Source organism: Peromyscus maniculatus, chromosome 8 (genome assembly GCF_049852395.1).
Source record: "Peromyscus maniculatus bairdii isolate BWxNUB_F1_BW_parent chromosome 8, HU_Pman_BW_mat_3.1, whole genome shotgun sequence".
NCBI classification, from domain to species: domain Eukaryota; kingdom Metazoa; phylum Chordata; class Mammalia; order Rodentia; family Cricetidae; genus Peromyscus; species Peromyscus maniculatus.
Window position 1 is genome coordinate 63,725,805 of NC_134859.1, and position 27,360 is coordinate 63,753,164.

The 27,360-nt window shown below is 54.5% G+C and overlaps 1 protein-coding gene and 1 long non-coding RNA gene across 19 annotated transcripts in view; one reads left to right on the forward strand and one right to left on the reverse strand.

The window, feature by feature from the left end:
* Nucleotides 1-16,119, forward strand: part of Myo18a (myosin XVIIIA) — a 104,592-nt gene extending 88,473 nt beyond the window's left edge. For 11 of the 18 annotated variants that reach the window (XM_076542922.1, XM_076542928.1, XM_076542927.1 and 8 more), the window contains 9 exons: nt 127-243; nt 561-644; nt 1,084-1,221; nt 3,558-3,743; nt 4,128-4,267; nt 5,002-5,046; nt 8,526-8,648; nt 9,802-11,109; nt 14,861-16,119. In XM_076542922.1, the coding sequence (XP_076399037.1) occupies nt 127-243; nt 561-644; nt 1,084-1,221; nt 3,558-3,743; nt 4,128-4,267; nt 5,002-5,046; nt 8,526-8,648; nt 9,802-11,101 (2,133 nt within the window). In that variant the 3' untranslated portion in view covers nt 11,102-11,109; nt 14,861-16,119. The remainder of the gene's footprint in view (nt 1-126; nt 244-560; nt 645-1,083; nt 1,222-3,557; nt 3,744-4,127; nt 4,268-5,001; nt 5,047-8,525; nt 8,649-9,801; nt 11,110-14,860) is intronic. The other 7 variants (XM_076542933.1, XM_076542938.1, XM_076542936.1 and 4 more) reach the window with 3 other exon arrangements.
* Nucleotides 16,120-23,104: 6,985 nt separating this feature from the next.
* LOC121831650 (uncharacterized) lies at nt 23,105-26,726 on the reverse strand. Its single transcript, XR_006075164.2, has 3 exons — nt 26,598-26,726; nt 24,834-24,913; nt 23,105-23,449 (listed from the first exon to the last, which is right to left on the reverse strand). It is a non-coding gene; the product is annotated as an uncharacterized LOC121831650 (long non-coding RNA).
* Between the last annotated feature and the right edge of the window lie 634 nt (nt 26,727-27,360).

Consider the following 27,360-nt stretch of genomic DNA (forward strand, 5'->3'; position numbering starts at 1 on the left):
ATGTCCCTACCCCACTCTCACCCCCACTAGGAGAGGTGGCATAGGGTGGGACAGGTTTGGACCTGCCATCCCAGGACCTGAAGACACAGGCCTGATGCCCTCTGATCTACCCCTGCCTCTGTCCAGTTGGAGGAGCAGCTGAGTCGCCTCCAGCGTGAGAAAAATGAGATCCAGAACCGGCTGGAAGAGGATCAGGAGGACATGAATGAGCTGATGAAGAAGCACAAGGCAGCCGTGGCCCAGGTACCCCTCCAGGAATGGCATCATAGTTACCGTCGCGGGACCACCTCGTAGATCCCTAGATAGACACCTCCTTTTGGAGATATGTAGCTCTGGCTGTCCTGGAACTCACTCTGTAGACCAGGCTGCCCTCGAACTCACAGAGATCCGTCTGCCTCTGCCTCCCAAGTGCTGGATTAAAGGTGCGCACTGCCGCGCCTGGCTCCGGACACTTATTTGGAGAGACATCGCTTGTGAGTCTAGGTGCCCTGGCCCTCGATGGATAGGGGCAGAATTTCTGTTTGGGGGACATTTCCCCCATTCTTCCCCTCCTTTCCCAGGCCTCCCGGGACATGGCGCAGATGAATGACCTCCAAGCTCAGCTAGAAGAATCCAACAAGGAAAAGCAAGAGCTGCAGGAGAAGGTGGGTACCGTGGCTTCCCTTGGGAGTGAGAAATCAGGGATCACTGGGGCTGAAGCCTTGATCTCCTAGAATGGAGGGTGTTTCTCTCAGCCATCAGTAAGTCACAGAGCAGTGTGAGCTGGCAGGAAGACCCAGGCTTAAAGCCACATCACCATGGTAGATGGTTTGGCTTCAGCTGCCTCGCTTCACGTTTCTATTCCCTCTCTGGTCCTTAGCAACCTCCTTCCTCCCAGAAGGGCAGTATCACTGCCAAGTGCAGGGGCAGGTGGGGATGCCTTTGCTGGGGGCGGGGGTGGGGCTCCTCCTCCTCCCTGTATCCCTCCCTCCCTCAGCCTTCTAGTCACCATGGTGACGTTGCCTATCCCAGACTTGGCCACTGCCCTCCCGCTTCTGGATTCATTCTGGACTCTCCTTCTTCTCTCCCTCCCTCCAACCCTAGCTACAAGCCCTGCAGAGCCAGGTGGAGTTCCTGGAGCAGTCCATGGTGGACAAGTCCCTCGTCAGCAGGCAGGAGGCGAAGATCAGGGAGCTGGAAACACGCCTGGAGTTCGAGAAGACCCAAGTGAAGCGTCTGGAGGTGGGTTCAGCCTGGCGTGCCTCCCTGCAAGCCGAGCCAAGCTGCCCTAGTGGCTGCAGCCACGCATGCTCCGAAGGGCTGTGCAAGCCAGGGACTCCTCAGAGTCCTCCCTCTGCCAAGCTGCCAGGCCAGCTGACAGGGCGGGGGGGCTCCCCTCCTGCCTGCCGGGCCTGCTCTCCGGGCCCCGTAGAGCCTGCCTATTTTACATTCTTTATCCGTGCCTGCTTTCCGCCAAGGGACCAGAGCAGCTTGGCTTTCCGTCTTCATATTTTCCTCTGCCACGAGCTCCCCCTCCCGTCCCCCTCACTCACTCTCCGGGAGGGTCATAAATATGCAGCGGATGCTGCCGCTGCTCTGAGGGCTGAAGTCTGTTCTCGTGGCTCTCTCCTCTTCCTTTTTGTGTCCCCCCCTTCCCTCGCTCTTGCCACCCTTTCTGGCTCGGCTCTTCTCCTTTCTTTCTCCTCTGTTACTGTCTTTCTTACTCTCTTCCTGCGTCTTCATTTCTTTCCTCATCCCCCCCCCTTTTCTCTTAGCTCTCCCCCCTCTATTGGTTGGCCTCTTTTCATCATGCTTTGATCCCTCCTTCCCCACAGTGGCCTCTCCCGTCCTCCACCCCGGCCCCTTCCTCTTCTGGTCTCCTGTAACCAGCATGCTCCGGCCCTCCCTGGGTAAAGAGAGGCATCAGAGCCAAGTCTGAGTGTTGACGTGGAGCCTCGTCTGGAAGCTCTCCTGAGCTTACGGACGCCTGTCCAAACACCATCAGGCAGGCCTGCCCGGGAACATGTTCATTGTGGTGGATAAGGAGCTTCTCTGTTGCCCCTTCCCGTCAGTCCCCCTGTCAGCAGAGAAGGCTGCAGGAGAGAGGTGGACACAGGTGGGCAGTCAAGGGCATTACCCGCCTGGACATAGGAGAGGAGTATGGACAAAACTCCCAACATGGAAAACCAGGCAGAACTACAGGGAACTTAGTCGCTTATTTTCTGCCCCCAGAACCTCAGGGCAGTGGGTCACATTTCAGTCCCCATATCACACACAGGAAAGGGTTCGTGTGGCCGCATGGGGCAGAAGAAGCCACTGATGGTGGATGATGGCTTCGTCCTCTGCACTTGTCACCTTACGTTTCTCTCAGGCTGGGATCTCTTCCCTCAGATTCCCTTTTACCCAGAAGGAATTGTGGTTCAGACTCATCCTGAGTGACCCTGTAACCTGCGCCTGTCATTTTATACACCAGGCTGGGGCAGGTCGGTTGGTAGTCATTAGTACAACCAGACTGGACACTGACTCAGTCCTCCCTCACCCTCCCTCCACTCCAAATCATTTCCTGCTTAGGACCCTTCTGCTGGCACGGAAGACATGTTCGTCTTCCTGAAGGAGACAGATTCATGAGGCCCAGAGAGATGGCTCTGGATGGCTCTCTTAATCAGGCACTCACAATGCAGCCGGTCACCTCTGAACACCGGCTGCACCTTCTGAGTTCAGCATCTCTGAAAAAAATCCCTGATGACCATGGAGACACTTATATGACAGGCCAGCCTCTGCCCAGAGCCTGCCCGAATCTGCAGTTGTAAGAACGACCACACCCCTTCTTCTTCCAGATGGTCTTCTCATTACTACCTTCCCTAGTCCTGCAAAGACCCCGGACGCAGTGTCACCTTCCCCTTTGACAGACAGCGAAGACCTAAGGGGGCAGATCAGTTGGTAAAGTGCTTACCCTGCACAGCTGAGGACCTGAGTTCACTCAGCACCTCCATAAAAAGCCAAGTGTAGGGAGCGGGAGAGATGGCTCAGTGGTTAAGAGCACTGGCTGTTCTTCCAGAGGATCCGGGTTCAATTCCCAGCAGCCACATGGCAGCTCACAACTGCCTGTAATTCCAGTTCCAAGGGATCCAACACCTTCACGCAAACATACGTGCAGGCAAAACCCAAAAGCATATAAAGTAAAAATAAATTTAAAAAATAAAATAAAGGAAAAATGCCAGGTATAGTGCCCTTGCTTGTCATCCCAGCACTGGATCATCGGGGTTTGCTGTACAGACAGACAGACAGCCTAATTGGTGAGCTCTAGGTCTCAATAAGAGAGTGTGTCTCAAAGGACAAAATGGATGCCACATAAGGAACAATACAGGTTGACTTCTGGCCTACACATGTGTTCCTACACACAGGAAGACACAAGAAAGGATGGGGTAGGGGTGGGGAGAAGTCAAAAGTGAACTCCCGCATCTCTTAGCCATAACTAAGTAGTGGGACCAGAGCGCTTGGCCAGATTTCCCGCCAACAGCCCCTCTGCCTGGCTGACAGCCTGCCTGCTGCTCTTTCTTCTCAACCTGCTCCCCCAGAGCCTGGCCAATCGGCTCAAGGAAAACATGGAGAAGCTGACTGAGGAACGGGACCAGCGCGCTGCCGCTGAGAACCGTGAGAAGGAACAGAACAAGAGACTCCAGAGACAGCTCCGTGACACCAAGGAGGAGATGAGCGAGCTTGCCAGGAAGGAAGCTGAGGCCAGCCGCAAGAAGCATGAACTGGTAATGTCCTGCTCCTCGTGGGTCCCAGGCTGGAGCACCCCACCCCACCCCCCAGGTCCTGCTCAGTACATGCCCACCTCACCCTGGGCTGTGGGGGGCATTTCAGTCCCCAAGTCCTGTTACGTATACACCCACCTCACCCTGGGCTTGGGTGGGGGACAGTTCAGTTCCGAGGACAGGCAAGAGAGTCAGGGGTGGCCTCAGAAGTCTCCATCAGGTGAAGCCCCCACCCAGCCAGCCTAGCAGCCCTTGAATAAGAAGCTTTTGGAGGCTTCAAGCCACCAGGGTAGCTCCTGTCTGGCAGCAAGTAACCTGCTACGGACTCCTTCAGAGATGCTGGGGGACAAGGTGGCCCTCCTGTACACTAGACCCCCCCCCCCCCAGGAAATGGACCTGGAGAGCCTGGAAGCCGCTAACCAAAGCCTGCAAGCTGACCTAAAGCTGGCGTTCAAGCGCATTGGGGACCTGCAAGCAGCCATTGAGGATGAGATGGAGAGCGATGAGAATGAGGACCTTATCAACAGGTAAGAGGCAGAGCCTCTGGCGGTTCAGGTGGGACAAAAGCCCCAGGTGGCAGCTGCAACCTCGGTCATCCCATAGCTAAGCTGCCAAATCACCCTCCCAGTGCTAGACCCAGATGGGAGAGGCGGAGGGAGGGGAGGATTAGAAGCTCTCCCGTCCTCCTCCCTCCCGAGCTCTCCTTCTCAGGCCTTCCAAAGCCTCTGGCTCTGGCGCTGCCTGCTCCCCGTGAGTTATTCCCCCAGTTTAGCTGCACTTCCGATGGCGTCTGCTCCACTCCAGGGAGAGCAGAGATTTAAGGGCGGTGGTGCCTTGCTACCGCGCTCGAGATTTTCCCGCATAAAACCTACCCGGGGAATGGTTTCGGAGAAGGAAAGAGATTTGTAGTCCTAGGCCAAGGAGAAAGCCACAAATCCAGAGGACCAGCAGTGTGGGGGTGGGGCTGGGACCTAGGTAGATCCCGGAGATCCCCACTTGCCGCCTCTGAGTCAGGTCCCATCATAGGGACAGGGCAGGGCAGCCCAGTGAGCTTGCTCCTTTGGGGTGAGTGCTGCCAGTGGATCAGGCCTGGGTCTGAGGATTGGGCTACTCACTTCTGCCTGATCACAGCCAGCCAGAGCTCTCATTTACTGAAGAAGGAAGCGTGGATGAGGGTACTCCTCTGTTTGTCCATTGATCCCCACCCCCCCATCTGCTTCTTCTGGCCCCTTTGCCCACCGTTTTTTCTTTCTGTTTCCAGTTTGCAGGACATGGTGACAAAATATCAGAAAAGAAAGAATAAACTGTGAGGACCAGAGCCGTGTGCTCTTTGCTCCCCACGGGTGTCTAACCATCCCTAACACAGGGCTTCCTGCCCGGCCCCTGCTGCATGCGGCACGGCATGCAGACACAGCTTCCCACTCTCTCTAGCTGGTCTCTATGCTAACACCACTGACTGTCCTTAGGCTGGAAGGGAAGAACGGGCTGGCTGTGAAGTGTGTTCGTTCCTAGAAGGCCAGACTGACCCTCATAGCCCCGGTAGCCAGGATGAGGCTCCATCTGCCTGGCTAAGTCCCAGCCTCCCCTCTCTAGGAACCAAGTGTGGCCACCCCCCTGGCCTGTCTCTCTAGGGGTTCAGTGTTCAGGATACATCCCTGGGCTCTTGGAAGGCAAGCTGCCTGCAAGGCATGGGTCTGTTTTGTGTTTAAGGCCCGTCACCTTCCTCAGGAGGATGAGGGCTGAAGGTGAGGGGCATCTCACAGCTGCTTGTGTGGAGAAAGCCTTCAGGCAGCGAATGTGGGCCAGCTCTGCTGTGGTGTGTGTTTGCTTTGCTCCCTGGGGGCACCTCGGGCAGCCATGGTGCTCGAGCTGGTGGGAGGAGGAACCTATCTGTGTTGGTACGTCTGTCAGGTGGTGGGAAGCCTAGGACATCTGCCCTCCTCTGTTTTCTCTTTGCAGCGGGGGGTGGGGGTGGGGGGGGTGGGGGGGGCTGGAAAGCGGTGCGGATGTGCAAGGCCTTCACGCGGGTTTGCTGATCCTCTGTCGAGTTCGACAGGGCTGCTTTGGAGGTGGTTTTTTCAGCAGAGGACTGAATTTCCTGCCTGGCAGGCCTCCTCCCCTGGCCAGGATGGGCTGGCGGCCCTGCAAAGGAGTCCGGGAGAGCTAATGATAAATGTAATAGTGTGTAACAGTGATAGAGGGCCGCTGGAGCCCGGTTGTCACACACAATTAATATCCCCTGCCGTTCTGTCTCCGTTTGTTTGTTCCCCCGTGATTCGGCTCCCAGTTAACTAATAGCACATGAGCCCGGACATAAATTGTATTTGACGCGAGGTTTAATTCCGACCATTTAAAATTTCAACTGCCCCCTGAGCCTGCCTGCCCCTGGAGTTTGTTTACGGGCCTGATTATTTAAGGAAGAGAACCCGAACATTGTCTGGATTCTTGCAACTAAAAGGAAGGTGAGGGCAGACAGGCCAGCTTCTCGGCCCACTGACTGCTCTGAGTAAGGAAGGAAATTCATATTCTGGGCCTCAATCTGTCCCCGGTGTGTTCCATCCTGCCGTCCTTGGGCAGAAGGCGCTCTGAGGGCTGATAAAATGTACACTGAAGATCATATTCTGAACCATAGTTGGGCACACACAGACTCAACACACACACACACACACACACACACACACCAGCATGCACTCAAAGCAGGTGCATGAAAACGTGCAATTCTAAGCAGGCTCCACTGATGGCAGAGGGGCTCCTTCCTCAGCAGCTCCGAGTTATCGAACGAGCATGCTAAGGCGGGCAGAAAAATAATGTTTCGATTTACTTAGAGATACAGTTGTTATTGCCATAACCTTAATGAAAGCAGTAAACAGTGCAGTATTAAGGGAGATTTATACAGAAACACTTTTAACATGTAGACATAGATTTTGCGATGCATACAGCACCTCCTTTCTAAAGGCAATCAATATGGTTATGAACGGCGGTGATAAATTACAGGCTCTGAAGCTATAGAGGAAGGTTTTTTGCACGGGTGTGTAAATCAGGTGGTGTTGGCGTTCCATGGGACCCGTGCACCACAGTAAATCTGCCAGGCTCAGATGGGCACAGAGCTTGCATTGGTGGTTTGGGGGCTGCCCGCTAAACTCCTGTTTACCCGGGGCATCCGCAGGCCTCGTCCCTGTTATAATTCTGTATTTGATGGAAGCCCATAAAATACGCCTCTTTGTTCCCCTTTCCCACACGCCAGGCTCTCTCGCGGTCCCCAGATCTTTGGTTTCCTCTGATTTTGTGTGTGTGTGTGTGTGTGTGTGTGTGTGTGTGTGTGTGTGTGCATGCGTGCAAGTATACATGCATGCGCCTGTGTGGCTATTTATTCAAGAACATAATTCAGGACCGGGCCACTCCTGTTGACACAGATGAGAGGAAATTTATATCAAGGGGAAATCTCTGCCTATCCATCGCAGGGGATCTTACAGAGCAGACATTTTGCAGAATTTGCAAAGCATTTGCACTCAGAAACCATCTCTGTGCCCCCACTGCTTGGTGAGGGGTCACCCCGACTCTAGCCTCAGAATTAGACTCTGAGGCTTGCTCGCAGGTCCTGGGGTCAGCCTGTGCAGCAGTAGCAGTGGGGAGCAGGGGCTGGAGGCTGCCTGAGGGAAGGATGAGGAGCCCAGAGAGTCTGAGCCCTGCCTGGAGACTCTCTGAGCCCACTGGGCTTCCTGGAGCTGCCTGGATCCTGAAGGCACCAGCAGGCCCTCGGGGAAGGTGCTGCTCCCCTCCCCTTCTTTCCCTGTTTCTAAAAGCCAGGGACACCACAAGCTGCTCTAGGATGTGGCTGGTGCTTCATTAACTTAGGTTTGTATTGTTAGCAGCTAAAGAGACCTTCAGGCTCACGTTAGCCTGAAGTCATGTGAAGGTCCTGCCTTCTGTCCTATGTATGACTGGCAGCCCTGCTTTTGTAATGAAGACATAGAAAATGGTGGTAATCATAGCCACAGTCGGAGGCATCTCAACAAGAAATAGCAACATAGGCCTCAAGGGGGAGCTGAAGGGCCCAGGAAACACACACACACACACACACACACACACACACACACACACACACACACCTATTTGTTTTATTTGGTTTTTCCAGACAGGGTTTCTCTGTGTAGCCCTGGCTGTCCTGGAACTCACTCTGTAGACCAGGCTGGCCTCGAACTCACAGAGATCCACCTGCCTCTGCCTCCCGAGTGCTGGGATTAAAGGTGTGAGCCACCACTGCCCAGCAATACAAACAATATTGTGTGGATATATGTATATATGTGGATATGGGTGTGCTACGGCATATATATGGCTTCCAGGGATTGAACTCAGGCTTGGTGGCGAGTACTATTACTCACTGAATCATCTTGTCAGCCCTAAGACTTCTCTTTAACCAAGCGCCATTAATTAGGCTGGAATTGCGAAGTAGATGGCCCACCTACCATGCTCATCTGGTCGGCCAGCTGAATAGCCTGTCACTCATACCTGGAGGAACGGGCGGTGCCTCCACACTTCCCAGGATCTTCTTAGTAGCTGTCTGTCACCCAGTGTGGCCTGCTGAGGGAAGGGACGGGCACCTTGTGGGGTGACAGTGCTCACTCTAACCTTTCTATCCTCCCCGACTCACTGATGCGCATGCCGCCTGCATTCCATCCCCCCCACCCCCCAAGGTGCGCCTCCTCCCTTCTTGCTTTCCTCCCGGCCAGCAAGCGGTCCTGGGCTGCCTGGCCTTGCCTACCTCTTTGCTCCTCGCCCCAACAGTGAGGGGGACTCGGATGTGGACTCAGAGCTGGAGGACCGGGTCGACGGGGTCAAGTCTTGGCTGTCAAAGAACAAGGGACCTTCCAAGGCAGCTTCTGATGATGGCAGCTTGAAGAGTTCCAGGTGAGTACTTGCCCTCCAGCAAGGAGGAAAAGCCATCTCGGGCACCGGTCATGGGTGGGCAGCATCTTGGCACCAAGGGTGCCTCCCTCAGGCCATGCGTACGTACGCTCCTCTGGCCTGTGGAAAGAACACAGAAGGCCAGCTGCTTAGCCAGGTAATGGTTCCCTGGTTGGGTGTGAGCTCTTGTATAGCAACCATCTAACTGTTGGTGCCTTTGAAGTCAAGACTTGGGTAGGGCGCTGGGGCCTCGGGGTCCTGGAGCCCTGCACGGGGCGGCCCCAGTGGCTCTGGACCTCTGTCCTCCGTAGAGCAGCAACGCAAAGTCGCAGTCCCCAGGGCTGTGCTGCGTTCGTTTCTGCCTCCTCCTGTTCCTCTGCTCCCTATGCTTTTCCCTGCCCACCCCCCAGACTTGCCTGCTGATCTGGGGGCTTGCTCCCCTGCTCTCCAGCCAATCATAGTCTTCTGACTATCACGCAGACAGCCACCTGGAGAAGCCAGAGCTCCCATTTTGCATCCGCCGCTGGCCCATGATGGCCCTACTCCCCGCACCCCTTCCCACACGGAGTTCCTTGCTCCCTTCCCCACCCCTCCAGAGACCGTAGGCAGGCTGAGTGGAAAGAAGAATCTCTCTCTTTCTTTTCCAACTCCCCCAGGCTCCTTCCCCCAAGTCCAGCCCCTCGCCACTAGCACCCAGCGGCCCCCTGTAATTGGTTTAATTTATTCGGCCAAACAACACTTTGTTATTGCAGATAATGCCGCCTTCCCCGCCCCGCTGCCGTTCACCACAGTGTGGCACGGGCTCCAGGTAGTTGACAATGAAATAAATTGAACTAAACGTTTTAGAGGGGGAAAAGTGATGAAATAGAACAATAGTCTAATTTACATGACATTCTCCATGAAGCTATTTTCACTGACGCAAATTATTTTGCTTCATTTCCTCGGATGCTCTTGCCACGGCTCTGCCAGGGCTGTGCGGTTTTCTCCTCCTTCCTCCCTCCCACTGTGTCCTTATTTTTGTTAATGCCTCTCTCTCTCTCTCTCTCTCTCTCTCTCTCTCTCTCTCTCTCTCTCTCTCTCCTCTCTCTCTCTCTCTGTTCTCTGCTCTCGTTCATCCACTCTGGGTCTCTCCTCTTGGGCTTCCCGTCCCACTCAGGACGGCTCTCAGCAGCCTTCCTAAGGAGGGCAAGGGGCCAGAGGAGAGACCGGCCTCCGCACTCAGCTCCCTCAGCTACCGCAAGAGGCTCACCCTGAAGGACTCCATCGGGGGCACTGGGGACCAGGACTCACTCCTCACTACCCTGAGTGAGCGTGCCACCTCCCCTGAAAGGCCCCCCAGGAAGGCCCGTGTGGGCCCCAGGGAGGAACCCGACCAGGCCCAGGGCAGGAGGTGTGAGGAACAGGATGACGGTAGCTCCGTCTTCTCGGGGGCTGGGAGCCGCACTGGCCGTGGTCTGGAGAAGCGCTGGGGCTCAGACTTTGACCGAGCCTCGACGGTCTCCGCCCCAGTCAGCCGGGCCTCCTCAGCCACGCGTGGCTCTGGCGAGGACAGGGCTGGCTCCTCGCTGAGCTTCTCACTGTCAGGCTCGCCCAGCTCCCGCCGCAGCACGTCCAGGCTCGACAGCCTGGCAAGGACCCTGAGCCCTTCCTGGCACAGGGCCTCGGGCCTGGGCCGGGAGAGCCCTGACTCCCGGCTGTCCCTCGGCCGGAGCTGCCTGGATGAGTGGGATGATGGAGCCAGCGTGGCCCTCAGTGAGGCACACTCACAGTTCAGCCACCCGTCACTGGCCCGGAGTCTGTCTGTGCCACCCCAGCCACGGGGCTCAGCCTCAGCCTCAGCCTCTGTCACTGAGGGCTCCAGCGTCCGACCAGTCAGCCGCCACTCCTACCTGGATCCAGACCTGGAGGCTGCCATCAACGAGGTCCTGAGCTACAAACCTGTGCCTTTCAAGCGGAGCAGCCTGGAGCCTGACTCTGAGGATGACGACCGGAAGAGCATCCAGAGTGCCCGCAGTGCGCAGCTGGATTGCCCAGAAAGGGGCACCAGCATCCGCCGCTCTGCCTCTGCCGTGGATGTCTCTGGGTCACGCAGTGGCCACAAAAGCCGGAGCAAGCGCCGGAGCAAGCGCCGGAGCCCCAGCTCCAGCTCCAGCTCCAGCTCCTCCAGCTCGGAAGGTTCCTCGGAGCACAAGCGGCGGAGGAAAGGGCGCTCTCGGAAGGGCAAGAAGAGATCGAAGTCAAGAAGGAAGAAAACAGAGACCGAGTCGGAATCCTCGTCCTCGTCCAGCGGCTCCACTGTCTCAGGCCACAGCCGCTCCAGTGTGAAAAGGGGCCCAGCCGCAGACATGGAGGAAACCGGGCAAGCGCCCAGACGCTCAAAGAAGGAAGAGAAGCAGCGCAAGAAGGAGGTCGACAGTCTGATGATGCGGTACCTGTACCGGCCAGAGAGTGACTAGCGTAGGAGGTGATGCCCGGCCTGGCGTGGAGTGCAGCATGGCGTGTGCCACCCTCTGAGAACTAACCTGCTCCCTGCCCCCTCCACCCACCACCTCAGGCTCCCCTCTCGGGCCTCCGAGAGCCTCCTGTGTTGTTTTTGGAACTAATCTTCACTACGACTGTCTGACAAAGGTCTGCTCAGCTCTCTTTCATAGCAAGTCAAGACCCTGCGAGGTTAAGTTAGTTACCTGCCAAGGTTACACAACTGGGAAGTAAGGTTACCAGGAGCTCACGGGATCTGTTTACCACCTTTAACCTTAACTGCTCCATGCGGCCACTTGCAGAGCATGTGGGTGGCACATAGGTGTCACCTGCATGCATGCATGCACGCACGCACGCATCCATTTCAGAGCTCTCATCCAACAAGGTGGACCCAGAGAAGGACACCAGCTGACATGGCACACTGGCTGTGAGCTCTGATGGGCACCGGGCTCCCTGCTCTGCGGCTTCCTCCCTAGCGTGGCTCCCAGGCTGCAGCCTACACTGTACCACACCCTCCAGCAGACCCAGGAGCTGCCTGCTGCCTCCCTAGCCCTCCCTAGCCCTCCCCACCCACACTCAGCCCACACATGGGCGTCACCTCAGCTTTGCTCATCTTGTAAAGTTCTAATGACTAGAAATTAGCAGCTGCTGAGTGACAACCCCCTCTCTGCTCTCCTGCCTCCCCCGGCTCTTCCCTCTTGTGCCCACACCTTCCACAGAGAGAGGCAGAGCCTGAATCACTGGGATCCCATTGTTACCAGTTTCCCTGGTGGGTGGTGACATTTTGAATCACCCCTGTTGTGAGCCGGTGTGAAGCGTTTTTTCAGCATGGCACCCTCACAGGGCATGCTTGCTGCTTCCCAGGAGGTACAACCCCCAGGCTGTAACCACCTGGGGTGCTACAGTTGTTTACCCTGAAGCATGAACTAACACACCTGTAGCATGCTTGTGTCGTGTGGGGTGAATTGGTGAATTGGGCTATGCCAAAAGAGGTCTGTTGAAGGTCCCTTCAAGGAATAGAACATGAGGAAGTTGCCTGTGGCCATTTGGAAATGGGGGGGGGGGGGGAGTGATTGAGGAAATAGAGCTTGAATCCAGACCGGGCTTGTGGCAGCTCGGGCCTGAGCGGTGAAAGCACTCCTTGGTCTCAGCGCTGCTCTGTCGCTTCTCTCCTGGCAGATGGTTTCAGAGTGCTCCAGGGAGAGCAGGGAGCATTTGTGGCCTTTGTTAGCTCCATCGGGAGCAAAGATAGTCAAAATATTTGGTCTACAATTTCAGCTTCCTTTTAGCAGCCTTGCTAAGGACCCCCGCACCACAGGCGAGAAGTCATTTGGTGGGTGGAAGGGGAGGTCTAGAAATAAAGAACGCCGGGCCTTTCTGTCCCCCTTCCCAGGAGGAAGCCAGTGCCTTTCTGGGCCATCCCAGGCTGACTGGTGATTAGCAGATGTCCTACCTGAAACCCTCCAGCTCCTAGTCACCTTTCACAGTGAATGAGACAGAAAAGCGTTTCCTTCAGCCTCCTCTCACCCACAGCTCAGATGCTTCTGCCTACAGGGAGAGCCACCCAGTCCTGAAAACGTACACTGCGTCACTCTGAGGATTAGAGTCCATGTTGACAGAGCGGTGGTCCCCAGCTAGAACACAGCCAGCTAACGTGAAGGGGGTGTGCGGGGAGGGCATTGCTGGCACCCGCTGCCTTTGAACCAGATGTGCTGGGCAAAGGTGGGGGACAGAGCCTCACCTGGGGAGAAGGCCCAGTGAAGAATTCCCAAACACAGAAGATGGTGGGGTCACCCAGGGCTTTCCCAGCAGGAATTAGCTTGTGCACCAAATTGTTTGTGACAGCACAGAGCAGGAGACGCTGGCTGTGGGGAGGAAAGCTTTTTAAACAATTTAGTTAAAATGTTCCAATTGCCAGCCCTGACTCTTGCTCTGGGGACAGGGAGCTGCCCCCCCCCCAGCCCAGTGGGTGGCTTACTGATCTTGTGGCCCCACCACCAGGCAGAGCTTGCCCTGTTCCTGGTTCCCTCTGCCTCTTCTTTAGAGCAACCTGACTGCGTTTACCTGGGTGCCTGGGGTGTGGGAGTGGAGGCTGGAGACCCACACAGGGCTGTGCCTCATTTACATCTGGACCCCAGCCCTGGCATCTGCCTCAGGCCCTCTGCTCACAGAATAACCCCACTGTCTTTCCTCAAAGCCCGCGTTCCTTAGCTGGAAAGCAAACCTTTAGTACAGGGTGTATGGAAGTTCTGTGTTAAAAAAAAAGACAACAACTGAGTCCCACTAATTCAGGACTCAACAACCCCAGGGCTACAATGACCCCCCATTTTTTCTGTGTTGCACAGTTATCTTTGAGCTTTATAATTTTGTCCTGGAGATGCTGCAAGGCCCTAAGTGCTTCTGGCCCATCAGAATAAGACTCATTTATGTTCAGTCTAGTTTGTATTAAGTGTGTTTTGTGCTATTCTGATTCCTTTAAAAATGGTAATTCATTCATGAGAAATACGATAACTATTAACCGGACTGCCCCATTGCTGAGCCATTTTGCATAATTGAACATATATTTTCCCAGGCTCTTCCTTTCCGCCAGGGACATGGAGACCTGTCTTTACATACCCCGGGCCCTCCTCCCCTCCCCCGCTAGCCAGCAGGTTTGGTTTAGTTTTCTCTTGTCTAATCTAGTGGCAGAGTGCCCCAAGGTTGAGGTGCAGATTCCGGTTTGGGTTCGGGCTGTGACCTTGGTCAGGTGCTTCTTCCCTTTGACCCAGCTTTTTCATCATGGGTTGCTGGGGAGAAGAAGACCCGGTTTGAAAAGGACCAGTAAATAAAGGGCGTCCTTGGGTTCCTAGTTCAGAATATAGCCGGCCCAGCGATTGTAGAAACTCGCTATGAGGACCTGGAGGCAGGGCTGTGTCCCTTTGTCACTCAGCTCGGGCGATGGCAGCAGTCCCAGGGACCCCAGATGAGGACAGGGCTCCAGTGGAGGTGAAGCTGTGTTGGGCTGTATCTTCTCCAGTGGTGCATGTGATCGGGGGACAGGAGAGGGCTCTGAAGCTCTGGGAAAGAGAGAGTGTGCAAGATGAGGTCCTGTGGGATATCACGGTCCTCCTCCCTCCAGGGGACAGTGCTGCTTCATCCTCCAGTGTCGGGGCCTAATGAAGACTCCCAGGAGCTAAGGACTTTTCCCCTTGGCCCATCCTGAAACAGGTCTTGCCAGCCTCTGTCCTGGGTCTCCATTCCTTTTCCAGTAGAGAATACCATGATCAAGGACAGATGTCTTCCAGGCCCAGGGGAACCCTGATTAGGGGAAATAGTCCAGATCTGGGATCCTGTCAGGAGTGACTTGCCTGAGAGTTTCCTCCTTGGACAAGCTGTAATCAGTCTCGAATCTGCGTGGTCTGTGGCCTACCTGCATGGGAGGAGGGAGCTGAGCACTCCGAATCCCTGGGTTCCTCCCCCATGACTCAGCCCCAGCTTCTCGGGGGAAGGAGCCAGGGACATGTGGCTGTTTCTTAGGCTCACGGAAGCCTGGTCCCCCGCTGCCACCAGCCTCCCTGTCCTGATAATCTTCAAAGCTTTCCAGGTGCCAACCTGTGCTCCTTTCTCTACATTGAGCATCTCCTGGGTGAGCCCAGGAGGGCGTTGACCCAGCAACATTTGGGTTTTGAAGGGCAGGAACAGAGCTTTGGTGCCCCAGAGTGGCAGTCGACCTTGACCTTGTCCCTTTGTCTCTGCAGTCCAACCAGCCACTGGAAGTCCCTCGCCCCTGACCCATCCGATGACGAACATGACCCTGTGGACAGCACCTCCAGACCCCGACGACGACGACTCTCCCACAACTATCTAAGTGACAGCGACACAGAGGCCAGGCCGACGATGGAGACCGATGCTTAGCCCCGGAGGAGTGGTTCACAGCCCTCCCACCCCACAGCCTCTCCCAGGAAATAGAGGGGCACCACTGCCCCTACTTGACTGCCGATCTGCATGGAAAACACCTCGGCTCTCTGTCGGGGGGGACTCTCCAGGCTGTGGGGATCTGATGGATCCACGTGGACGAGGTGGGGGAAAGAGGAGTCTCTCTCCGCAGGGAGGACTTCCACTCCTGCCTCAGAAACGCCACGCTGTTGGCGCCGACCCCGGGCCATTCTGGACATGTCAGGTGGCCTGGCCAGTAGTGGACCTCCATCTCAGCCTCCTGCTCAGGGATGGTGGATAGGTTACCTGCTGGACCACTCCAAGTTGCTGGGCCCATGGGAAGGAGTCAGGAGGGAGCAGCAATGTCTTCCCTCTGCCGGGGTGAGGGCTTTCTCTTCTCAGTGCCTGCTGTCTTTTTACTGTTTAATTTAAATACCCAAACCTCCACGCAGCTGCATCCTGGAAAGGGGGGGGGGGGCTGCCGTCGCAGCTGGGCCCCGTGGGATGCCTTGGGAATCTCCTCTCCATCTTCACTCCTCCGGAGGTCCTTTCTCATGCAGCCCGCACCCAGGGACACGTTCTTAAGAGAGAGTGTGGGGAGGCATGGCAGCCTGGTGCTTCTGGCTTGGGCCTAGCAAGCCTTGTTGGAGTATTAAGTGCAATGAGCAATTATTTAAGAGCTGATCTCTTCCACCTGCACAGTCCACGGCTTCCAGCACTGCCTGCCTTCGGTCCACGGTGTAACCAGCTCATTTGGTGCTGAGGACTTGCGGGGGGCACAATGGAAGGCGGATGTTCTGGTCTGCTTACCGGACCGGAGTCCTAACCCTTTGCTATCTTTCCTGGGCCCGTGTCCCTCTTCGCACACACTTACCCCAGACACGGCAACAAGTGGTCTGGACCTCCCAGCTGCTTCCCGTAAAGCTCATCCCGTCCACTCCACCAGACTCAGGGGCCCAAGGGCGGTGCCTGGTGCTGGACCTGTCTGCCGCCCCCTTCCCTTCTGCAATTGGTTTGTACACATCGGGCTGTGCTCGCCTTGTGGACCTGATTGAGGAAATAAAAGGCCCCTTCCCTCCTGGCCATGTGTGTCCCTGCCTCTCCTTGCAGGCCCGGGGGAAATCCGGGGTGACCCCAGGGCAGGGTTAGAGGTGGGATTCTGATGGGGACATGGAGGAGCCACCTTGGCCTGTGGAGGCCTACTCCCAAGCCAGACCAGGGCCACTCATGGAGCCTTGGCAGGTCACTTGAAATAGGTGAGGAGATTGGCTAATGGAGACAGAGCCCCACGTTTGTATTGTGGCTAGTGGATTGGCAGCTAACCATGCTCTCAATCTCTCCCCCATCCTCCTCAAAACTTTAGTCACTTCAAAGATGACTTTTTGATCAAAATTTGGCAGTGTTTTCTCTGTTCCTCGGCCCTTTTTGGCCACAGGGAATTTGAATAAGCTGGGAATACTGCCTCACGTGCGTGCTCAGCCCCTGCCTGCCTGCCTGCCTCAGCTACATTTTGCCTGTGCTTCGTGGCAGTCATAGGGCAGCTCCTGCAGATGAGCAAGAAACCAAAGACCTCCCCCTCCCCCTCTGCCTCCTCCAACATTCATGGCCAGACATATTTCCCACAGGAGTTAAATGGTCTGGGGAGGTATGTGGGAAGGCTCTGGTGATGTCAGCCACCCAGAACGTCAAGAGAGGAAAACAGGAGGGGAAGTCACCAAAACAAGCCGGGGAGAACTGTGAAGTGGATTCTTCTAGAACAAAGCTGCCTGCCCTCCCACAAAGAGAAAATGCAATGAAAGTGAAGTTATATTTGTTTGTTGAATCTCACTGTGCAGCCCAGGCTGACCCTCAATTCCCACTTGTCCTGCCTCAGCCCCGCCTAATGCCAGGATCCCAGGTGCGAGCCCACACACTCAGGTTGGGGCGAGCAGGCTTTTGCTCCAGTCAGAAAATGTGTGTCACTCAAGGCTCGGCAGTTGAGAAAGCTGTCTTTATTAGCGGCTGTGGTTTGGGCGTGGTCCTTTCAGACCAGGGATAATCCCGGTGAGGAATTCGACACTCAGAGCATATGCCTCACCTGCTGCCATGTGTCAGCTTCCGGCCCGAGGAAAGTAAATCACGGAGCCTGTCCTCTGGGGGTGTGAGCGAGGGATATTGCAGGAGGACAGAGAAGGTGCTTCAGAGCTGTGAAAAGACAATGCCTTGGGAAGGCAGACTGAAGGAACCTCAAAGCAGTATCTGGGGTGAGGGCTTGCAGGAAAGTGATTGCATGGGTGGGCAGTTATTGCTGGGGCATCCACGGGGAAGAAAGAACAAAGGTCCCGAGGCAGAGCGGGATGAGCAGTGCTCATACCACAGCCGCCTGGGAAAACCAGAGGCCACAGCACTGCCGCCACCAATGCTTGTCCAAGCTCCCACATAAGCCTTGGCTAGGGTTGTAGGCTCCAGGTTATGAAGGGGCAACTCTCTTGGTTCCCACTCCCCGAGGCCCAGAAGGCCACCAAAGCATGTCTTCATTTGGGTCACACCGGGAAAACTCCACAAGTTCCGGAATACCCACAGTACCCCTCTTTCCCGAGATGCTTGTGAGTCCACAAAGCAAAGCCCAAGTCCCGGTGCTGGGAGTCTTGCAGCCGCCCTGTGTGTCCCGTTCAATTCTCCCTGAATGAATAAGAGGCAAGGGCAGGAGCCAAAGCCCTGGGGGGCTCCCCATAGCGCCCAGACACCACAACAGCAGGCGGTGAGCCCCCGAACTGCTCCCTTTGTCCACGAGTCCTCTTGGCAGATTATCCCGGCTGTCCTTCCCCCATCCCCGGCCCCCGTGCCTGGTGGCACAGACACTTAGCGATTTGCTCCTTAATTGTCCCCCAGCTAGGCTGCGCAGATGCCGCTCTTTAATCTCTCCTGATAAATGAATCACGCCGCTCCTTTAATCATATGTTCATATCCAAGCCAATTTGAATCAATTTGGCAGGGAGCGTGTTGCAAGAGATGCCATGACTGCTGTTCTCCCCCCAGGGCCCCAGAGCCTGAATGACTGCAGTCCTCACGCTCAGCAAGGAGCCCAGGAGGCCCATCTAGGGAAAGGAGCGCCTACCTGAATGGCGGGGACTTTTTAAAGTCAGCCACCTCATTTGCTTCCTGCACTCCAAGCAGGCTGTGTGGGACTGGAAGATGGATTCCCAAAGGCCTCAGGAGTGGGAGGGACAGGGGATGAGTTCACAGCCTGCCTTGGTCACTGAATAAAGGGCCACATTATCATCCCTGGGAGAAAGTGCTCTCTTAAATCTAACCTTAATCCCTTCTGTTCCCCTTTCATTTCCTCGGAGCTGGAGCCGGTTCTCGGGAACCCGGAACAACTCATCACCTCTTACACAGCAGCACATGTCAGACGGGACTATGCTAGTCTGTCCCCGCCCGCTGCTCGCAGCTACAGATCCTTTCATCTTTCCCCGGGCTACAGTCTTCTCTAAACCCTCTAGCCCAGGGACACCCCTGCACCACGGTTCTGCCTTTGGGGCAGCTGACAATACACTATCTCAGTCGGAGTTCAGGCACAGTGGCAAAAACCAACAGGCTACCGACTTCGCAACCTTTGGAAAAGGGGCTGACTCTTCTGGCCTCGGTTTCCCCATTTGTAAAGTGAGTGGTGTTGCTAGCAAGAGCTTTTTGTTCCTAAGTTCAGAGCTCACTGCTGCAGCCAGGGCACCCGGCGGAGGTGGCACCCATAGGGCTGGGAGGCCTGGGTGCTGGGGAAGCTCATGATCTAGCTGAGCTTGGCTTCCATCCAGTGGTCTCATCCCTCATCACCCTCTTTCCTTCCCCACTCTGCCAGACCAGGCAGGTGCTGGTCTTTATGAGACAGGGTTTCTCTGTGTAGTTTTGGAGCCTGTCCTGGATCTCGCTCTGTAGACCAGGATGGCCTCGAACTCACAGAGATCCACCTGCCTCTGCCTCCCGAGTGCTGGGATTAAAGGTGTGCGCCATAGTCAGATCTTATTTGCAAGTCCACAGCCCTGGTTTTAGAGCTCAGTAGACTCTGGCTCCACACCCCCACCTTGATTCCCCCATATTGCTCCCAGAAGCCACACATTTTAAAAGGGCAATTCTTGCTTTGTCTCAAGCAGTTGACAGGGCCTTGTGTATGGCATTGCCTTTTTTTTTCTGCCTGTTACAGGACCTCTCTCTGTAGTCCAGGCTGTCCTGGAACTCAGTCTGTAGACCAGGCTGGCCTCAAACTGCCTCCCAAGTGCTTTGGAGCTGTCTCTTCCCAGATCAAATCACAAGCGTGGTCTGGATTGTTCTGGAGTCTTCATCACATTCGGCATTGCCCTTTTAATGGTTTCAGCATCAAGAAGGCCAAGGAAGCCGTTTCCCTCCTTTTTAAGGCCTCTTGAAGTCTTGGGGCTGAGGCAACGGTGGACCGGGGTGGAGGAGAGTGGGGTGAGTGGGAGGAGAGCTTCCCAGTTCCCTGTTTGCTGAGGAGGTAGCAATGGCTCCCATGCCCCGAGTTTGCTGGGTCTCCAGCCCTTGTGCGCACTTGGCTGGCATAATCCCTCACAATTCTGTTAAGTGTCATTGTCCCCCTCTCCCCCCAGGTCCCTGGGGTTCAGAGAGGTGATGTCAGCTTTTCAAGCAAATTCTTCTGCTTGGTTCCAGCAGCTGGCCAGGCATCTGGAACCATTCCAGGCTTGTCAGAAAAAGAAAGAAGAGGCAGGAAAGTGAAGACCTACTGTCATAGCTGCTATGTGCTTGGTATTCAGCAGGCCCAGCCTGAGGAAGAAAACGCTCTTGGCAATTTAGGGATAAAATGCCTACCTCACATTTGTGTTACTCTTTATAATTTTCAGAGCATCTCCGCCCCCCATACATTATCACATTTGCACTGCACTCCCACTGTGCCTACAATATGAATAACAGTTCCACACGGCTCTGAGTGCATATTTTAAGTGATATTCACTTCATCTAATTTCAGGACAGTATGACAGAACAATCCAGACCATTCTTGAGATTTGATCTGGGAAGAGAGAGATCCAAAGCAATAGCCATTTTGGAGCTAACAAGGATGCTAGATCTGTTTAGAAGGAATTTGACAGAGAAATTGAGTTTTCTGTAGTGTATGCTCCTACGGAGGGTCATATCCACCAGGGAGATTCCAGAAAGACTATGTGCTTTGCGATTGAAGTTGGTGGCACAAATCTCCCAGCAGAATACTTATATGTGCAGATAGAATTTGCTTTTGATATCAAAAGTCAGCTATGACAGTTTTATCAAAAAAAATTTTTTAAAGGATATTAAGTTTTGACACCGTTCAGGCAAATTATATTTGAGGTGACTCAAGAGTCAAAGAGTCTCCACATTTTAATAAATTTTTATATGTTTTGTGCCACATTTACGATCTGACTAGATTAGGAGAAGAAGCAAATGCATTTGGGGAAGAGAGGGCGCTAGGGGATTTCAAAGTGGGGAATAAAATAAAAAAAAGGGAGTTGGGGGGAAAGGTGGTGCTGTGGGAAGGTGGAGCTGGCCGCTTTGAAACAGTGAGTCTTTGAAAGACAGGTCAACGGCCAGCAGCCAGACACATAAAATCATGTGTGATGAAATAGGTCAGTGTCTCATTTAAACCCCGGGGCTTGGCATCAAGTACAGGTTGGCACCCTTGCTGGAGGGCACAGTCCTGCCCCTAGGTACTACTATATGATGTAGAGCAAGTCATAGTAACCCTGGTGGGTGGCTATGGAAGGTTTTGTGCCAAGGACAAGTCTTGTGATGTGCCTCCATGGACCTTAGCTCTTCTAGGGGGGCATCTCTTCCTAGTGGACACATACTTAGCCACCAAGCAGGCACTGGTGATAGGAAGGCTGCTCCTGCTCACAAGGACCTACTGGAATAAACCTAGAGAGCAGCGAGGCAGCTTGGGGCTGAAGATGTAGCTCAGGGGTACCATGCTTGTCTAGCCTCTGCAACACCTGGGTTCCATCCCCAGAATGGAGGAAGGAAAGGAAGAAGGGTGGGAAGGGAAGAGGATGGGACAGAGAAATGGTTTTATAGATGTTAATGGGCTGTTAAAGGTTACAAGTACACAGGACAACTGGCCGTGGTAGCAAATGCCTTGAATCCCAACACTCTGGGAGACAGGGACAGATGGATCTTCCTGAGTTCGTCGAGGCTAGCCTGGTCTATATAACAAGTCCCAGGCCAGCGAGATAGCTGTGAGTGGTGAAGAACATGTGTGAGGCCATGGGTTCTCTTCCCAGCCATGCATGTGTGCCCGAGTTGGGAGGGTGGTGAGTATCTGTAACTCCAGGTACTAGGGCCAGTCCGCAGCATAGCCAAACACACACCCCCTTCCCTACCCCATCCCCGTGTGTGCACATGCGTGCGTGCGTGCGTGCGTGCGTGCGTGCGTGCGTGCGTGCGTGTGTGTGTGTGTGTGTGTGTGTTGTAAGGTATCTATGCTGTTAACATGACATGTGTATGTGATTTTTGAAAGTCAGTACAGGTGTGGGCACTAACGCCAAAGAAGGCCCCTCCGCTGTCCTGTGTGGCTGGCTGGAAGATTCTTTCTTAGCCTCCTCTGTGTAGATGTCAGGGCTGTGTGTGGTGTGGTGGGGGGTGGCTAAGCCATGTGGCAAAGCTGCTTAGGAGCTGCTTGGCTCCTTGCTCAGGGAATGCCGCCCTTAAAGCAGCAGGCATCTGCCGGCAGGCCTGAGAGTAGAAGCTGGAAAAGAAACAGATTGGAGGGTGGGGAGGATGGGGAGAAGAGAATCCAAACCCCAGAGCCCTGCAGGGAATGGCTTTGGGTAAGGACATTCCTATTGATAAAGGGGCTGGAGGTGAAATGGAGGTCATATGGAGATATATATATATATCCCCATCTCTAAAGAGACATTTCTCACTGGCCCAACTTTGTACTGGCTGATAGATTTGTGCATCTAATGTCTGTTTCCACCTGGGAAGGTTTATCCTCTTAAGGAAAAGGAAAAAGCGTTGTTATTGAATCAAGTGACCAGGGAGTTTCTCGAAGGAAACAAGAAGGTTTGGGTGTAGAAGGGCCACCTGGGACTTGAGGCATACCAGAAGGACTGGGAAGGACAGTGGGTCCCCCAGGGCCTGAGTGCAATTTCATGTCCCTCCCCACCCCCACTCCTGGCTCCCCAGTAGAAATCAGCTACAAATCTCAGCTTGTTGGGAACAGATGGCCTTGGCTGACGAATAAGCCACCGCAGGCTGCTCCACCTGTTCTGGAGCTGGAATAATCAGCTCGAGACAAACATCGATGCTGAAATAACTCATGGCAGCGGGTGATGCGCAGGCACGGATTCCAACACTCTCTCAAGCAGACCTCCCCTCCCCCCTCCCCAACCCTCCCCTTTCCCCAGCTCTCCCCTCCGTTCCCAGCCCCTGGAGGCCATCAGGGAAAGTAATGGAGCAGAGATGATTGAGACCCAAACGGAGCCAGAGAGGCCGGAGGAGCTAGCAGTGCCAGGCAGGGCTGGGTGGAGGGCAGGGCTAAGTTCTGTGACCGGAAACTCACCCTACTGGGTGAGAAATTGTATCTCCGGGGCCTTGGAGAAGGTGTGAATGGTCGGTGCAAGGGTGGCCTGGCTAGGCTGAGGAGGAGACTGCTCCCGGGTGGAAGAGACTTAAGGCTCTGAGATTTGTTTCATTAAAGGAGTGTGCTATGCAAATAGGACCTAGGTAGGAAGCGGCTCCCAGCACACGGCAACAGCCACGGAGCTTCTTCCGCCGCTGTGGGTGGGTGCCTGGCACCCGCCTGCCGCCCGCCTGCCCGTCCATATTCCCTCCACTTGTGTACTGCATCCCCTCACCTCCGTGACGATGAAGTCATCTGGGCTAGTGTGCCCTGACTGGTCAGAGGCCGATGAGTCCAGGGAAGAGTGGCTGACAGCCAGTGGGGGTCAGGCTCCTAGAGAGCCGGCTGAGGGTGGGATGCTTCAGGAAGTGGCTTTCTGGTCCACAGAACATAGACAAGTGTTCGGAGCACAGATTCTCAACCTGTCGCCACCCTTTATGAGTCCAGCGACCCTTTCACAGGAGTCGAAAATCAGATACTTACAGTAACAAATTACAGTTATGAAGTAGCAAGGAAAATAATTTTATGGTTGGGGGTCAGCACACCACCAGGAACTGTGCTAAAGGGTCGCAGCATTAGGAAGGGTGAGAACCACTGCTCTAGAGGCTGGTGGGCACAAGAAGCCTGATGAGGACTCTGCAGCTCTGGTTTTGTGCCCATGTAGCCTGAGGCCTCAGATGTTAGAGGACGGGCCTTCCACTGTTATGCAGAATCATGCAAGACCCTTCCAGAAGCTGGTTCTGTTCTCAGAGGTGCTCTGGGTCCCTGCTCTCCTAAGTCCTGGTTCCCCCGAGGGTCAGAGCTGCAGCCATTTCTGTTTGTGAACAAAATGTAAAAAGAAAAGTAAAATGACTCCGTGTTACCCTTCGAGTCACAACAGTGTTCGGTAGGGATCTATGCCCCACTCCCTTCCCCCGTCAGGTGGTGGCAGAGCTGACGATTCATCAGGAAACCCTTTTTATTGATCCCCCCCCCAAAGAAAAGAAAATGGCTCTTACAAAAAGATAATCACAACACTCTCATCACACCCAAAAACTGATCAATAGTTTCTTACTATCAAACATCCAGTCAGTATTTAAATTTCCCTACTGTTGCTAGTTTTTATTTTACATGTATTTATACATGCGTTTTATATCAAACAGATGCACAGGCCTGTAATCGCAAGTACTCAGGAGGCTGAGGCAGGAAAATCACAAGTTCAAGGCCAGCCTAGGCAACTTAGTGAGTCTGTTCCAAAAATAAAAATAAAAAGGGGATAAGGGCTGAGGAGATGGCTCAGTGTGTAGAACTCTTGCTTTGTTAGCCTGAGGACCTGGGTTCAGATCCCAGAGCCTGTATAAAAGCTGGTCTTGGTAGCACATCTGCAGTCACAGTGCTCTGACAAGGTGGGAGAATCCAAGGAGGCTCTCTGTCCAGCTAGCCTGGAGTACTACACAGTGGTGAACAAGGTGGAAGATAAAGAGAGATACCAAAGGCCTGATCTCTACACATGGCAAGCTTGCACCTGCATTCACCCACGTGCACACACGGTCACAAAATGATAAAATAGTAAGAGGTGGGAATACAGCTCAACTGTGTAACATTTGACTGGCGTGTGCAGGACCCTGAATTCAGTCCTCAGTATTGAAAAAAAAGGTGGGGGGTTGGTTTGTTCAAAACGAGATCCAAACAAGATTAAAGGGCTTTAAAAAATAATAAAAGACTATGTGTACAGCCTTTTCTCTCAGGGATTCCGATTTAACTGGCCTTGGGTGCGGCCCCTGCATCACATAAGTTTTCATGGGCAGCCAGATTAGAGAAAAGCCCTGTCTGTCTTCCAGCACTTAGAGGTCCCTGCACTTGGAGGTCCCTCCTATCCAGGACTTGGAGGTCCCTCCTATCCAGGCTGTGAAATACATCTCCCAGCCTTCAGTCGGCAGACAGACCAGGCAGTTCACAGGGCTGCCGGCATGAGCAAGCTGGCCAAGAGGGTAAACACCTCCTCCAGCACCTCTTTTGAGGTGTACTGGACAGGGTGCTCCTTTCCCTCCAAATTCACACACCGTGCGTGCCTGTTCCCAGCTCTTTCTCCCTAATAGCCCAGTGCTGCCTCTTGCCTTGCAAGGATAACAGATTTTTTTTTTTTTACCCTTTTCTGTGCAAATAGCAAAATTCCTGCCTCAGGAAAAAGTGAGAACTTCCCCAGGGGCTGTACTCACTTGGCTGTTCAAGACGCTACTGCGCTACTGCGTGCAGAGCTGGAGCTGAGCCAGAGCCTGCTGGGAGCTTGGCAGCAGACCTAAGCAAAGTGAGGGATTTAAGTAGGATTTGAACCCAGTACATACAGTTCAGGGACTCTACGAAATGGCTCTGCCCTAAGATGTTGGCCCCAGGATCAAGTTAAAGAAATATGCTCTGGTCTGTAGCTGCCCTGTCTCTGCTTGGAGCTGGCCTCGAACTTGCCTTCTTGTAGCTGCTTCCACACTCTGGTCCGACCCCTCCACTCTTCCTGCCCACTGGATCCATTCCTCCCTCCTGCGTCCCCCACTCCATGCCTCACTGGATGTTGGTGAAACAAATCTAGTCTAAAATAATGAGCAATCAGCTACCCTGATGCTCGGGGCAGGCTGGGCAGGGCTGAGGGAAGGGGTAGAGAGCTGAATCATTTATAAAGCTTAATAAAGATGCAGATGAGCGGTGCTGAGTAGGAACCCCAGAGCTGGGCTTATTCATTATTCAAAGTTATGCAAATGCCACTGGGCACGCAGGATAGAAGCCTGCCCCTTGTCCCTCCCTCCCCACCCCTCCCCCACCCCTACCCGGGCTGACAGATCCAACCCTCCTTGTGTATCCCTCCTACACCTAGCAACCTGTCTCCAATGGTGCAGAGTCACAGGGAGCCTAGCCAGCTGTCTTCCAGGGGGATGCCACAGGCCCTGGCCTTCAGGTGAGCCTCTCCAGGCCTGAGGAGAAGGGCTTCTCCATGCCGACGATGATGCTCGCAGAAAGTGCTCTAACAGTGCTCATGTCCATGTCTTAATTTCTCACGCTTCTGCCTAAGGGGATAGATTTCCTGAAGTCTAATCTAAATCCCTCTTGCTGCAAAGCCTGTCCGACACAGAAAGAGCCAGATTCTCTTTCATTGTTCTCTCTGAGAAGTGAAATGCAGGCATGCCTAGAGTCATTTTCCAGCCTGTGTCTGGAGGTCAGCTCTTCTCTTTGCCTTGTTCTGGCCCCTTCCAGGCTGGATGCACATTCCTTAAGCTCTCGGGCCTGTTCAGGAGTACCACCAGACTTCGCCGAGAGAGTTGAACCAGGCCTGACCTTCAGATCGCCGAGTTCCTAGGTCCTGCCCTCCCTCTGGGCCAGTCTCCCCCTCTTTCCCCACCAAGACCTCATTTGTCAATTTGGTGAGGCCGAGGGATGAAGAATTGGGTCAGAGTGGGGAGCAGCATCGATTGCCTCGGCTCCCCGCCTTTTCTGGCCTGGCTCTCCTCCCTCTGCAGCCCCGGTCTATTTTTAGCCTGCCTCTGTTTTCCCTAGTCTGGTTGGCAACCACTCTGGCCTCTTTCTCTTCATTGCCCTTATCTTTCCCTCGCAGCCTGTGCAGACCCCAGCTGCCCCTCCTGAGGACTCTTACTACCTCCCAATTGCTTCTGATTTTTCTTCCATCTTGAAGATATGGAGGGGCTGCCCATGAAGGGGCTGCCTGGCCATGCTCAGGCGAATGAGATAATGCTGCTGTGCTGGGCAAAGCCCTGACTACTGCAGAGGCCCTCACCCCGTCCTCCAACCCCTTCCGCAGGGACTTCTGCTTCCCTGTGCTCCCAGACTTCCCCCTAGGTCACCTCTCCTGTGATCCCATCCAACTCCAGCTACGGACAGCTCCCTCCCTGCCTCCCACCGATGCACGGCTTTGTGTGTGCCATGCTCCCGCAGGCCCGGCTCTCCTCCTTGGCCGCAGGATGCCAGTCTCTCCTCACCTGACCCTCCGTTTCACCCCATTCTCTGCCAGCCTGGTCCCACACACCCCTTGGCGCCACGGCTACCGCTCTGTGGCTGTTGCTTCCGTGGAGACTCTGTGGTCAAGGCCTAAGGCTGCTCAGGCAGGGTTTGCTAGTCTCCCCCACTTGTCCTTTCTCAGCCTCTGCAAGACATTGGTCTCCCCTTTTGGCTGTCACTGACAAGCTGAATAAAGCTGGATATTTTGGAAGGGGAACTGCAGCTGGCTGGGGGAGGAGGCCAGCGCATCGGAGAGGCAGAGGAAACAGAAGGCGGGCGGTAGGCCCTGCAGCAGAGGCATGCTCCTTAGACGGCTCTCGCCAGCTTTGTCAGCGTGAGATGGAGTTGCTGAGCTCATGGGAAGAACGCGGTCTGACATGCCCTCCCCCCCACACACACACATGTTATACTATACCACAGTCTTTTGCTTTGTGCCCATTCCTTTTCTTTTTCAAACAGAACCATGCTGGCCTCAAGTTCATCTCTATATAGCTGAGCATGACCTTGAACTTCTGGTCCTCCTGCCTCTGTCTTCTAAGTGCTGAGGTTACAGGTGGGCACCATGCCTGGTTTGTGTGCTGCTGGGGAATCTGAATCTGGGGCTTCATGCACACTAGGCAGATACTCTACCAAAGGAGCCACACCCCCTCAGCTCTTCACGCCGTTCTTTAATAGACATCCAGTGCATGGCTCGCCCTTCGTGACCCACTCCTCAGTAAGACTACCGTTGACCACTCATGGGAA